The sequence below is a fragment of the Solanum stenotomum genome, chromosome 6, assembly GCF_019186545.1.
Source record: "Solanum stenotomum isolate F172 chromosome 6, ASM1918654v1, whole genome shotgun sequence".
Taxonomy (NCBI): domain Eukaryota; kingdom Viridiplantae; phylum Streptophyta; class Magnoliopsida; order Solanales; family Solanaceae; genus Solanum; species Solanum stenotomum.
Genome location: NC_064287.1, coordinates 2859417 through 2874761, shown reverse-complemented (window position 1 = coordinate 2874761; position 15345 = coordinate 2859417). Strand labels below are relative to the sequence as shown.

General features: G+C 33.0%; 1 protein-coding gene and 1 non-coding gene across 2 annotated transcripts; one reads left to right on the top strand and one right to left on the bottom strand.

Annotated features, from left to right (window-relative positions):
- Positions 1–12088: 12088 nt before the first annotated feature.
- On the bottom strand, positions 12089–12160 carry TRNAQ-CUG (transfer RNA glutamine (anticodon CUG)). Its single transcript has one exon. It is a non-coding gene; the product is annotated as a tRNA-Gln (tRNA).
- A 452-nt stretch (positions 12161–12612) lies between these two features.
- Positions 12613–14723, top strand: LOC125867524 (cyclic pyranopterin monophosphate synthase, mitochondrial). The gene is made up of 2 exons (XM_049548057.1): positions 12613–12877; positions 13837–14723. Exons 1-2 carry the CDS (start codon positions 12770–12772, stop codon positions 14431–14433), a joined length of 705 nt encoding a protein of 234 aa, XP_049404014.1. The 5' UTR covers positions 12613–12769; the 3' UTR covers positions 14434–14723.
- The last annotated feature ends 622 nt before the right edge of the window (positions 14724–15345 follow it).

Genomic DNA, 15345 nt, shown 5'->3' with positions numbered 1-15345 from the left:
AAACTCGCACTTAGAGAACTTGGCATACAATTCTCTATCTTTTAGAGTCTGAAGAACTATTCTGAAATGACTAGCATGATCTTCTTCATTCCTCGAATAGATTAGTATGTCATCAATGAAGATGATAACAAGCATATCTAAATAAGGTTTGAATACTTTATTCATAAGGTCCATGAATGCCGCAGGTACATTGGTCAAACCAAAGGACATAACCAGGAACTCATAATGACCATAACGGGTTCTGAAAGTTGTCTTTGGAACATCACATTCTCTTACTCTTAACTGATAGTAGCCAGATCTGAGATCTATCTTAGAGAAACAAGTGGCACCCTGAAGTTGATTGAAAAGATCATCAATTCTCGGAAGAGGATATTTGTTCTTGATGATAACCTTGTTCAACTGGCGGTAATCTATACACATCTTAAGGGAACCATCCTTCTTTCTTACAAATAAGATCGGAGCACCCCAAGGTGAGACACTGGGTTGAATAAATCCTTTATCAAGGAGATCTTTCAACTGTTCTCTAAGCTCTTTCAACTCTGCTGGTGCCATTTTATATGGCAGAATAGATATAGGACGAGTATCTGGAAGAAGGTCTATACCGAAGTCTATTTCTTTTTCAGGAGAGACTCCGGGAAGATCATCTGGAAAGACTTCTGGAAACTCTTTTACTACTGAAACTGACTGAATAGAAGGTATCTCAACACTAGAGTCATTAACTCGGACTAAGTGATAGACACACCCCTTGAAAACTAACTTTCTTGCCTTAAGGTATGACATGAAACGATCCTTAGGCACTGCTGAACTACTTTTCCACTCTAAGACTGGTTCATTTGGAAACTGAAAATTAACAACTCGATTTCTACAATCAACTGAGGCATAACAGGCATGTAGCCAATCCATACCAAGAATGACATCAAAATCTACCATGTCTAGCTCAACTAAATCAGCCATGGTACTCTTGTGATTAACCGAAACAGAATAATCACAATAGAATCTCTCTGCTAGAATAAACTCACCAACAGGTGTAGAAACTCGCTCATGGGTCTAGCAAATCATAAACATTAAAGTTAAAGACTTGGATCATACCAATAACAACATCTGGCGAATCCTCTTGCTCTTCGCGACTTGTGCTAGCATATAGGCGGTTTGCTCCTCTGCCAGTACCTGAAGTAGCTCCTCTAGGTGCAGCTCTGTCTGGTAGAGCAACTAAAGAAGATTGAGCTCTATTGCCCCCATTACCGTTACCCTGCTTGTTCTTTAGACATTCTCACATGAAATGACCATTCTGGTTACACTTGAAACAACCAATTGAACCCTCACGACAAGTACTTGAGTGGTTCCTACCACACTTAGCGCAGACAGAAGGCTTACTATAAGCCTATGACTATTGTACTCACATTTGTTCTTTGGTGCAGGCGCACTAGCAGATGATGAAGCAGGTCCCTTCTATTTCTGTTGGAAAAATGATCGGTTGGCATTACTCTTCTGCTACCCAAACTCATTCCCTGTCTTAGCTCTCTTACTTCAAAACTCCTCTCTGTCTAACTTGATTGGTCATAGCTTAACTTAGCATCCGGGTAGCTTCACGGGATTTAGCATTGGTGACCTCCCCTTGGGATTGCACTTCTGGTGCATTAGGTACCCCTTGTTCCTGTGGTTCAATATTCCTTCTAGCGAGACGACCTCTGACAGCTCTTCGTGGAGGCATGATCCGAAAGACACGCACAAGCACGATTTAGAAAGATATTTTATAGAGATGAACTATATCGCACGAAGTAAGTATGAAAGAAGTGAAGAAATTCCTAAATATTGCAGCCCCCTAGATATAGATGTGGCGCGCTTCACACCGATAACTAGGGCTCTATAGACACGACTTCATAAACTCCGTAGGACTCTTGAACTTTGTGCTCTGATACCAAGTTTGTCAAGCCCCGAGCCTATACCCTGGGAGGGACTGGCACTCGAGAATCATTGATGGCCCCAAGCGAACCCTGGCCTGGCTTACTTACTCAACGGAAGACTTAAACATAATAAAGAGAATACAAATACAAGATAGCTCAACAGTCTCAAAACTAAACTCAAAATGTTTTAGAAATCAACATTTAACTTAGTCAAATGGGCAACTCAAATCTGAACATAAGCCAATAACAAGGAGTTAATATCTTTGATGGTCACTCAACTATCAACTTTTTTCACTGAAAGTCACTTAACTTTGATCTTCAATTCAAAAGTTACTTAACTATGAGATCTTTGCATAGAAAGTCACTCAACCTATTTAATTACTTTTTTCATTAAAATTTGTTGATGTGGAATTTTTATTTCTAACTAAAATTTTAAGAAATAAACATATATCCATTTAAACCATTTAATAACCCGCCCAATTGACCTAACCCACTAAAATATTTTATTAACACTTTTATTTTACTCTTATTCTCATAAGTTATTTTCTTGGTCTCTCATTCTTTCTCCTCTGTTTCTTTTTTTCTTTTCTTTTTTTAAAAAAATTCTCAATTTCAGCCTTTTGTTCCTTCTTTTAGTAAATCTCAGTTAAATAGGAATTAAATTGTGATTAAAATATTATTAGAAGGATGCAGGGTTGTACAGGGAGAGTTTATTAAGAGAGAATCCATGGAAAAGCTCCGGATAATGCGAGTTCAGGTTCAGGCAATATCGAGAGGCTTTTCTCGAAATAGGTTTTTTTATCCTTTTACCTTCATACGACAACTCTCATTAACAACATCATTTAAAATTATTTAAAGCTAACAATAGTAATGAACAATAACCAAAATAAAAAATAAACCGGAGACAAAATAAAAAAGAAACCGGAGATAAGAGAGAATGATTTAGTGAGATCAGAAATTGAGATACTCCTAACTAAAAGAAGGAAGAAGAGGCTGAAATTGAGATTTTTTTTTTAAAAAAAAAAAGAAAGAAAAGAAAAAATGCAAAGGAGAACAGAGAAAATAATTTTGGAAAATAAAGGTAAATTAAGAGGGTCAATATTATATTTTTAGCGGATTGGGTCAAGTAGAGCGGGTCATTAAATGGATTAAATGGATATATGTTTATTTCTTAAAATTTTAGTTAGAAATAAAAATTCCATGTTAGCAAAGTTTAATGAAAAAACAATTAAATAGGTTGAGTGACTTTCTATCCAAAGATCTCATAGTTGAGTGACTTTTGAGTTGAAGATCAAAGTTAAGTAACTTTCTATGAAAAAAGTTAATAGTTGAGTGACCATCAAAGATATTAACTCCAATAACAAGATAATGACGAATGAACTAACATCTGACTGACTATCTATGAAACATCTAAACAACTGAGATGGATGTTGGGACAAGACCCACGACATCCTAATGAACTATCTAACACTCAAAGCAATAAAAAGGGATCCTCCGGAAAACAAGGAGGCTCACCACAAAACTCTGAGTGCTCAACTGGATCAACGATGCGCTGGATGATGATCCTGGTTACCTGTGTCTGCATCATAAGAAGATGCAGTCCAAATGGCATCAGTACATTGAATGTACGAGTATGCGAGAGGAATTCTAAAACAAGACATAAGCTTGAACGGAACTGAAGAACTTACCTGGCTCTACTCAACTCAACTTAATTGAACTCATTTCAATATAAAGCAGTATAAAACAAGTGCAAAAGCTTTTTAAAACATGGATGTCAACTCTGTATGTATGCAAAGATACAATATAACTCTAAAATATATGTAAAAATACAAATAAACTGTGTATATAAGAATACAATTACTTATATGAGAGTTTCTCTAACAGACAACCATCACGTAAGAGCTATTGTGATGATACAACGTTTTGCCTTACGTTGCCTAGGCCATCCTTTACCTTGCTGATGGTATAGAACCTGAACTACTAAGTGGAACCACTAGTATATGCTAAAAAGCACTAAAGGAATCATCTAAAAAGTATGACCCTTTTCTACCCATAATGGCTACATGGTTTATGAGGGTTGTGAGTTGACTCTCCCCCAAATCGATGCTCAATACTACTCCCAAAATATGATACTAGCTCTTATGTTTAAAAATTTACTTTTTTTGTGATTTGAGATAATTGCTCAAAACTTAGCTCAAAGGCTATCTTGGAAATCAAAGTTTCCTCTCTTGCTTAATTTAGAAAGTGATTACTCTTTTCTGAAAACTAGCTCAAAAGCTCTTTGGAAATCAAGGTTTCCTTTTCTTGTTTAAATGTGAAAACATTTTAACTCTTTGGAAATACATAGTCCCCATATACTTTTGAAGAAATGAACTTCAATCTTTACTCTTTACTCTTTACTCAACTTGAACTTTAAGTCTTAAAACAAAGTTAAAACATTTGGAAAAGACTTTTGGAAAACTCTAAGAACTCTTCTGGACTTGACTCTTACTTCTCTTGACTTTGATCTTAACTTTCCTTGAATTGAATTATCGATTCAAGGTTCATTATATCATGTTTATGATGACTTCATGATGTTTAAACGTACCTTAGAGTATAGAAATCGATTGGAAAACATAGGTATGTTACTAAGGAACTAGTACGGCAAGAAGGGGAGAAAATGGAGTGAACTGGCGCCCAAAGTTCAGAGAACCCTGTTTGGGGATCTGAGAGGGGCGATGCCCCAGAGGCAAAAGATCAGAGAATTCTGCTTGGGGCTATGAGAGGGGTGACGCCCCAGGCCCCTGCCCGGGTGCCTCCGACTTTTCATCTTCGTTTTCAACTCTAAACCCTCTATTTCGACTTGGTTCTTTCCCCAAACACTTAGAATCAAATACACCATCAATATATGAAAGATTCTAATTGAATTCACGCCTAAAATCATGGATTCGGATCAAACAACTCCTTAACAATTTCAACGAATCAAGAATTCAAAGGAACTTAAACAAACCCATCAAGAACTCAATTTCTAAGCTTTCAAGAACTTAAATTCACTGAAATAAATCATGATTGGCGCGTGGGTGAACTAACCCAATACTATGTGATCTCACATACCTCATAGGGATCACCCCTTGACGAAATTCACAAGCAATTCTTGAAGAACTTGATGATTTCCTTGCTTCTCCTTCTCCTTTCTCCTCTTCTTTCCTCTTCTCTCAAAATCCTAACTCTTTTTCCAAAAGCGTAAACTAACTAAGATCAGTTTAGACTCCAACTAATAACCAAAAAACGAAATAAAATAATTGGGTAAGGAAAGGACCATAATGCCCTTCTAAAATTCGGTTTAGACTTTCCTTAACTGAACAACCCAACTTCAATTGGGAATATCTCACTCATACGAACTCAGAATCGTGCAAACTTGGTGGCATTGGAATGATTATTCCAAGATCTTTCCTACGATATCTAGAAACACACCTAACTCATTCTGAGCTAGGAGTTATGGTCATTTGAAGTTGACCAAAAACTCAACTTAACCTACTTAACAAATTTTCCAGATTTTTTTATTCTTTCCAAAATGACTATTTCCTATTTTTTAACTTCTTTCTAGTTCTTTCAATTTGCGAGATGTTACAGATTAAATATATATCCTATCTACACACTTCTATTGACTGATGACTCCACTCCACCACCAAATCAATCCCTTTTAATTAGCCTTTTGTTGGTTAAATATTATCCCACTTGCTTCATTCTTATATTATATTATTATATATCTAAATAATTCATTGCTTTGGGGTTCAAAACCACACTATACAATGAATAATTTTTGTTGCAATAATTATTTACTAATAATAATATAATTATCGATATATTATATTCAACGATAATAATTAATATATGTAATATGAATATTTATAATCCGTACTCTATATAAATGACGCTAAAGAATATTAGTTATTAATTATAACTTAGCTTTGCATTTCCAAGAAGAGAGAACAACTCGATTTCTAACTTTAGGAAGTCACATGTAACGCCATATTTCCTATTAATAACCAACATGTACGTACGGTTAGGTAGATTAGTAAGTGCTAATTTATTTTTAATCAGATATTTCTGTCCGAGGTCTGAATGTGGAATCATTTTTGTTAGAGAGCTCTTAACTACTTCTTGATGTGCCGGACTTTTCAGTGCAAATTCAAATTAAATTGGACTCTAATTAATATGATTCGTGTAGAGATAAATTTGTAGTGAGTAGAAATTTCTAATGTATTATTTGATTACATGTGCATCACGAATTATTTGAATATATTAATTAAGAAGAAATTGAAAGTCAAATATGTATGGTGGCCTCTTAAATTACTTGATAGTACGTATATGGACTTAAAGAGATTCCATTCCACAAGTGGTCAAGATGTGTTAAAAAAAAAGCCAATGATCGATAGTTACTACTAAACACCGTGTTTACCATGTATTTATTGATTTGATATAAATACAAACGTACATATTAATATTTAGTGCATGGAGAGCGAGCAAGCATGCAACGTACTTTGATCCTTCTACACGTATCACGAATAGTCTCATCACAAATACAAATTTTCTAATTATATGAAGAATTTTCAATTTCTTCAAAATAAAAGTAGGGAAACAATTTAGTAGTAGTGATCTATTGCACATGACAAAAACGTGGTGAGCTTAGAAAATAGTGTTTTCAAGGAAGAGAAAGTGATGAAGAAAATTCATAAACATTTTTCAAACTATATGGAGTAGTTTATAGCCTATGGACCTAGCTAGCAATATATGTTGAGCTATAAGAAAAATAGAGTTTTCAAGTAATGCATGTATTCTTTGTCGACTTATAGTAATAGTAGTATTATTGAATATGGAAAAAAAAACATGTGAAGAAAAGTATATGGTTGTGATGTACGGAGGGTAGATTGACTGATTTTTAGGATGACAAATTTTTGAAGATGACATGGTGCGAGCACATGTAACATGACAGTACTTTAGGTGAATCACACAGAAAAATATTTAATTAAAATTTTATAAATAGCAAATATCGAGATAAAAATAAAAAAATAAAAAGATTCCCTATCATATCATGATTCATGCTAGTTGATATAAAAGTGGGCACATTGGATTAAGATTTGTTTAATTGAGTAGAAAATATACTAATGTGTGATTTGATAACATGTGCAGCATGAATTAGATGACTAGTACTCCTAACTCTCACATAAATTATTCATAAAAATAATGAAAATTCCCCAAGTCAATATTTTGGAGCTTTTTAGTTATAATATATGGTCCCCTTCCTTTATTCGAATTTGGTATTTACAAATGGAAAGCACGAGTTGGTTGAATGTTAAGAAAAAAGCTAAAAGTCAAATCTGTAAGGTGGCCTCTCTACTTGATATAGTACTTATATGGCCTTAATTAAGAGATTCTAAGTGGTCCAAGAGGTGTAAAAAGACAACGTGAGTGGCTCAAAGAAAGAAAATTAAGCAAGAATTAGTTCATACATCACAAAGAAGATATAAATAGTTACTTTCACTCGATGTTTTGTACGTGTATATAAGTAAAAATAAGAAATTTAACTTTATATTAGCGATAACAAATTAAAAGGAAAGTTCATATCACTTATTCATAATTGAGTTATATAAGTGTGTAAATGAAAGATACATGTGTTTAGAATCTAAATATAATATTTATTGATTTGATATATATATATCGAATGGATTATAAATATTCAGCAAGGCTCAAGAGTGGAGATTTTTTGTTGAAAATAAAAGTAGGGGAACATTTTAGATTAAAAAGAAAGTGGTTTGTGGACAAAAACATGTGAACTAAAGTATGGTTGTGACACTCCTAACGGAGGCGGACTGATGAGAGTGGATCAACTACGACTGTCAGGATTTTAGGCGGGCAACGGATCCCACATCAGAATGGGAGATGCATTTGAACTATGATTTGATTATCTCAATATATATATATATATATATTTGAACCATAGATTAATACAACTCGAACTGATCTTATTCAAATGAATAAAATGCTGTAGTAACTTTGTTTACTTGATTTTGATTCTAAGTTAAAAAATAATTGACAAAATCAAATCGATTAGATAAATATCTATTTTGCACATCCTAATATTTTACGCTCTTGATTAATAAGGTAGTTAACATTAATGGGTTACTCTGTTATCAAATATTCAAATTATATTAGTTAACCGTGATTAAGCTATATATTAAGGTAAAATTATTAACTATGCTTAAGTGATAAAAATAGGAGTATTTAAAAGACATATGTTATATATATTCATTAGTTCGATAAAAACGTGTAATATAATGTAGGTTGTTTTTTCTAATGGGCTCTAGCCTGTATATATCTATGGAACCCTAAATCTATCTATTTTCTTGGATAAACTATCTATGTACACCAACATTCCAATCATATTTACTAATTCTTCTTATAGTTTGAAATAATTACATCTTATCTCACTATTTGATAATCGCATATCAGATTTCAAGTCAGATATATGTGAATCACACTAAATACACACTATATACATGTATCTGGTGTGATTTTCATATACATGGAATACCATATACACCAGCGAGATATGAGAGTGGCGAGTGAGATGGGAGGGAAGCGAGTGAGATTTGTCTATGTATTACAAATGCATGTGAATCACACTAGATACACATTATATACATGTAACTAGTGTGATTTTCATGTATCTAGGATACCATATACATGAGTGAGATATGAGAGTGGGGAGCGAGATATGAGGGAGGTGAACGAGATTTGATTATGTATCCCAGATACATGCAAATCACACTAGGTACACACTATATACATCTATCCGGTGTAATTTGCATGTATATGGGATACCAAATATGAGAGTGAGATATGAGAGTGGGAGCGAGATGGGAGCTAGGAGGCAAGTGAGATTTGTTTATGTATTCCAGATAAATGTGAATCAACTTGGATACAATGTATCTAGAACAAATCACACTTAATTTTGACTCATGTATCATGAGATACATGTATTCAGAAGAATATGGATGCACCAAAATCTGGTAAAATTCGTAATATTACAAACTAGGGTGTATCTAATTAAGTAATTAGTTCCTAAACTAGTAAATTTTTTGTAACTTACCCATTATTTTCATTTTTTTGGTGTAGTTTTCCTTATCAGTATTGGTACCATTACTCTTCTACTATCTTATTTCTTTGATATTTTGGCTATTATCATTTTCTTTGCTTTAGATTATCTTATTATTCTTGTTGTTACTATTTCTCTTTTGCACTATTTTTAGCGTAACTTCTCTATTACTATATTTTCTTTCTATACTTGAATATAATTTTGTTATGTCTTATTTGAATCGAGATTCTATTGGAAACAACTTCTCTACATGCACAAAGAGTCAGAAGCGAAATTAAAAATTTCTTGAAGGGTTTTCAATATATAATATGCATGTATAAAAAATATTTTTTTCTATACAAAATATAATTTTTCAATAAAGAATATCAACTGACCACCCTCTCTGATATTGATCAAAATTGTATACTCATCACCTCTTCAAATCCTATTTGTTGGATTACACTAATTATAAAATGTTATTGCTGTTATTCTTTCGTTTTTTTTTTTTTTTTTTTACTTTTTCAAGTCGAAAATAATTGTAGTGCAAATAGTGAATTGGACAATTAAAGTTTCAATTGTATTATATAGTGATTATTATTGCATTTTAGTTGAAAATTAGTCATGTGATTTACTTTTTCTACTTGTATTTTTTAATAAACCTTTCCTTGCTGATCAGTTCTCATGTGATAATTTATTTATGAATTTGAATACGTCATGGATAACGACCACTTTATCTTTAAATAATATTTGGTTTTGAAAATAAAAATTGATTTGTGGCAGCACCTGTAGTACAAGATTTGGCATCCCAATTGCCAGCAACTAAACAAATGAATGGTTTGATCTAATCTAGTTCACAAAAGAAAAGACATGTCAGACTTTTCTTAATCAATATTCAACTTTTAAAAAAATATATACTAGAGTAAAAATAGTTTTTTACAGTAATAAATATGCATATTAATAGAGTATTAAATTTTTTATCGATATTAGTTAATTATTAGTAAATTTAAATTCATTGTCGTTATAGGCTTTAGGAATATTTACAAATAATATTAATTGTTACTAAAAAAATATATTTAATGACAATTAAGTTGTTATCGTTAATTAATTGAGATTGAGATCCTCCTAGAAACAGACGGAGCAATTGATGAAATGAGTTGAATGTTGATTTAGACTAACATATTAGATTGGGACTTATATTTTAAAATAATAGTGCAGGATCATTGGACCAATTACCCTATACTCAATATTGGAAAAATTATACAATAATGTAAATAGGTGCTTTGTATTTATTTTATGTAACTATAATTTAAAATTTATATTACATAGTTATATTTAAAATTTAATAGCAATTCTCTCTTTTCTCTTTCTCTCTCGCTCTCCTATCTTACTTTCTCTTCCCTCTTCCTCTCTCGCTCTCCTATCTTACTTTCTCGTCCCTCTTCCTCTCTCTCTCTCTCCCTTTTTTACTCCCTCTCTCTCTATATTTATATTGATATTTTATGGTACGATACAAAATTTAATCCCCCGTTATAAGTAGGTAATTTTCTTTATTCTTCTTCTGAAGTGATCAATAAAGATTATCAGGAGTCTTTAAAAATCTAACCTTATGGGCATTACCATTGAAACGTAGGAGCTTGTTCAACTAAGAAAAAAGTACTGCAAGATTCTTCAGCATTGAAGAAATTGTGTTCCTCCATCTAAACATATTGTGTTGATACATATAATTGCAATGGTTGATATAATTGTATTTGTTGATACACGTGATACATAGTGAATACATAAGAAATAGAGACACTTGATACAATACTCATTGATACACGTGATACATAGTCAATATACAAGAAATAGATATACTTGATACAATTGTATTTGTTTATACACGTGATACATAGTGAATACACAAGGAACAGATAAACTTAATAAAATTATATTTGTTGATATACTTGATATATTCATTGATACAAATTATATTTGTTAATACAACTGTATTTGTTACACTACTAAAAAATTATTACTTTTCCACCAAAATTTCCCACTAAAAAAAGTTTAGTGGCTAGTAGCACAAATATTTTGATTGAGTTGGTGAGAAGAAAAAATAATAATGTTTTCATATAGCAATATCGGGAAATTTTTCACTATTTCAGTGAGAATCTATTTCTCACCATGCATTTTTCCAGTGAGTTGGTTTGATGAAAAATCATGTTCTATAGCACAAATATCTCATTGATTCATGATGGGAAAACTTTTATTTCTAGTAATGTTAATACACTTGATACAATTGTATTTGTTGATACAAATCAATTATGTATTTGTGATACAACTATATAAAACAAATACAATATGCATTCACACACTCTCTCTCTCTCATCAAATCTTGCTCGCCTCTCTTCTCCCTCTCCCAATCTCGGTCATCTCTCACCTCCTTCTTACATGTACAGGCGAACCCAAGATTTAAAGACTTTGGGTGCATTAATCTAAACTTAAAATAAAAACAACAAAATATGGCTTTAGTTAAATTCAAACCTTGGTCTCGTAAGTGGTACCTTTGGCTTGTACTAGCGGTACAAGGCACTTTTATGCTCTTCATGGGTGCACGGTTAATTATATCCTAATTTCTGTCAGTTTTTCAAGATAGATATACATATAAATACATATTCTTTTCCGAAATTAATGGATGCACATGCACCCCAACTTTGCATCTGAATCCGCCTCTGCTTACATGTAGCTATGAATCGTAATTAAATCGCAATTTCAAGTTCAAAACTTCTGAAATATGGATTTGAAGTTGAATTTTACAAAATAACATTAACATAAAGTCCAAGTCCAATTAATAGTGACTCCAAAAGGGAGAAGAGGGAAAGCTATTACTCGTCCGGTAGGATGATTGATGATACCCTACTCTAGCTATGTTGCTCAGTCTTCACAAAAATGTCGTGCATGTTGAATCTTTTAAAAGTAGTGTAATTTTAGAGAATCCGACACAGATACACTAACACTTTTGAAAAGTCCGAGCGAAATATCCTCTAAATGTTTCTTAAAAACACACAAAAAAAAAAAGGAAAAGTTGAGGTTCTACCGAGATTTGAACTCGGGTTACTGGATTCAGAGTCCAATGTCCTGACCACTAGACCATAGAACCATTTGTGTTGCAATATTTGTCCTAAATATAAATATATTATTTTTGTCTTAAGCAAAACACATTCAAAATTTATAAAGCCAAATACATAGTGCCTTTTGAATCGAAATAGTTTTTTAAAGTAATTTTATAGTATTTGAGTAAGATAAAAAAAATTATATAAGTTTAAGCACGAACAACCTCTTTATCTCTAATTTTTGCTTTTAATGCCAATTTAAAAAAGTATTTTCAAGTATGACATAATTTTGCTAGATAATTTTTATTTTATTCTTAAAGAAATATCTAAATTCAGTATTATCTAATTCAATTATAAATTCATGTCTTAGTAGATATAAATTTAGTTTTAACATTTTATGCTTTAAAAAATTCATATTGCAGGTGTTACACCCTCTGTCAGTTTATTCGGTGAGGACAAAGTGCTTACCTAGGCAGGTTAATTTTTCTCTTTAATTACTTGTTTCTACATTAACCCCAATAGTCATTTTGAGCTTGTATAGTATTGTAGTCAAAGTGTTTGTGAAAATGCCTCAATGAAAGTTCAAAATTTGACTTTGCTCTTTGTAATTTTGTCTGATTGCAGTTAAGGGTTTTTGTTGGAGCAGTTGAATAGTGATGCTTCTTCACGGAGTTGTATTAAGAACAGCATTACCTTTATCAAGAAGGTTATTTAGTAGTATTGGTAGCCATGATATGTCTAAAGCTATTTCCAAGCTCAATCAGGTATACCTAGTTCAAATATCTGTTTGCTCATGAAATTTAATCTGATCAAGAATATTTTCAAGTTCCCAAAATATGGCTTAGATTAGTTTTTGGAGTTTTGGGATTTCCACTCACAAAAGTTCAAATCTTTTCTGAGTAAAATGCATGTCCAAACACCACTTCAAATTCCAAAAATCACAACTTTAAAAGCTCAATTTGCAAGTTTCAACTTCAAAATTTATGGCCAAACGGAAGCTGAAGTTTTGTTTCAAGATTTTAACGTTTTTCTTTTTGAGACTTTAGGCTTATGTTTACTTATTAGATGAATGTTGTGGTTCATCAACAGTATAATGAACTGGTAGTTCAATCATTAAAGGCTTGAGATCTTTCTGTTGAAGACATTTTAAAATTCAATCAGCTGATTGATTTAAATAATATATCTGGAATCTCATCCTGTGTCCCATTGGGCAACTAACAGGTTGAATGGGTTGGTGTCGATAGATACCGAGCTATGTTTTATCTTAATGCGTGGAAAATGCAATAGAGGGCCAATTACCTCTTGTCAGCTTCTATTGAATAAACCTTGGAGTTTGTTCATGAACCATTTATGTCAGTTGGTCAAAATGTTTGCTTATTTGCAGCCAGAGCTTTGAGAATGACTTAATCTGCAGAGTGTAAATGATGAGACTTGAAAGTTTACCGGGGTTCTTACTAATGAAAAGTGGGAAAAGGGAGGAGATAGTTAATATTGGACTCATATTTTGCAAAAGAATATAAGTATTTAATCTCATATTTTCATAGGATATTACTCATGACTCATGAAGGAGACATAGCTTTAGCCGTTGAACCTGAAACGAATTTTATGAGCTGTCAGTGACCGACTTCATTTTATTAGCCGTAATTATTTGCTTTGTTGCTTGAATCTTGTAAAAAATAGGCGTTGGATGCTTTCTGAAAAATTTTGCTCATCTTCTTACTAGGAAATGGAATCTGTATTTGGTGAACCTCCTCCGTCTAGCCTTTCTGGTTCCATTGACAATCAAAGTATGACACAAGACTTGAAGCTTAGTACTGTCGAAATGGATGATAAAAAATCTTTTGCTGGATTGACACATATTGGCAGCAAAGGTGAAGCTCAAATGGTGGATGTATCTCTTAAAAATATTAGCAGGAGAGTGGCCATTGCACGTGGCAAGGTTATTTTAGGACATAAGGTATTTGATCTGGTTTCAGCCAATCAAATGGGAAAAGGAGATGTCCTGAGTGTGGCAAAGTTAGCTGGAATTTGTGGAGCGAAGCAAACAAGCAATCTCATCCCACTATGTCACAACATCAACTTGACACATGTCCGAGTGGACTTGGCTTTGAACCCTCAAGATTTTAGCGTTGAAATAGAAGGGGAAGCTGCCTCAGATGGAAAAACTGGTGTGGAGATGGAAGCCTTGACAGCAGTAACTGTTGCTAGTCTAACAGTGTATGACATGTGCAAGGCCGCTTCGAAGAATATTCAGATTACAGATATCAGGCTTGAACGTAAAACTGGAGGTAAAAGTGGGGACTGGTCCAGGGACAAATGATCACAATCTAAAGACGTGAGAAGGCAAGTGCATTAACAGCATGAAAGCCAGTGCTTGCGGGAATTATGTATGTCACTTCCATTCCATCAAATGTCCCTTTGCTATAAAATGTGGTAATTCTGCATTAGGATATAAGTAGATAGCTAGTGAAAACATGGTCCGTCCATAAACATAAAATCGTGATACTTCTGAAGTTGATTTTAACTAGGATCTGTTAAGTGTACGACATTTGTTTGAGAACATTTTCCTTGCACTCCTATCTATTAACTACTCTACTAACTATTTTGTCATGGTTAATTATATTTAGTTACAGGAGCATAAAAACCATCCACTCTATTAGTTCTTGAAGTACACAGCACAACCTCTGAAAGTTTCATCGCAAGCCTCACAGGAAATTTACACCCTCAATACACTAGTAAATATAGTGAAGGAACAGTTACATCTCAGTAAAACTAGAATTTCAAAAATAACTTGTTTGAAAAGATCAAGAATTTGAGATGTAACATTCAGCTAGTTAAAAGAACATGCTCGCAAGAGCAATATCAAGGCTTTCCTCCGACAGTGTTGGTACTTGGCAGTATTTACTGAGGTATCATATGTCACTGGAAGTATTTGGTACTGTTACTGTGATATCATATATGTCGCTGAAGTATTTGAAGTTGTGTTTTATTTGTGTGTCAATGTATAGCGCATAGTTAAGGTCACTGAAGTATTTGAATAGAACAGTTGGAATACAGTAAAGAGTTGATGGCTCAAGTATGTGTTACACACAACCAATTGTAGATTTATCAATTGCTTTTACTATCAACTTTCTTTCTTGGCAATTAAGAATGAATTCTTGTGCATTTATCTGAGTGAGAATTGTCATCACAGTATATTCTTCAATGAATCAGGTGTTGTATTCTTCACCCC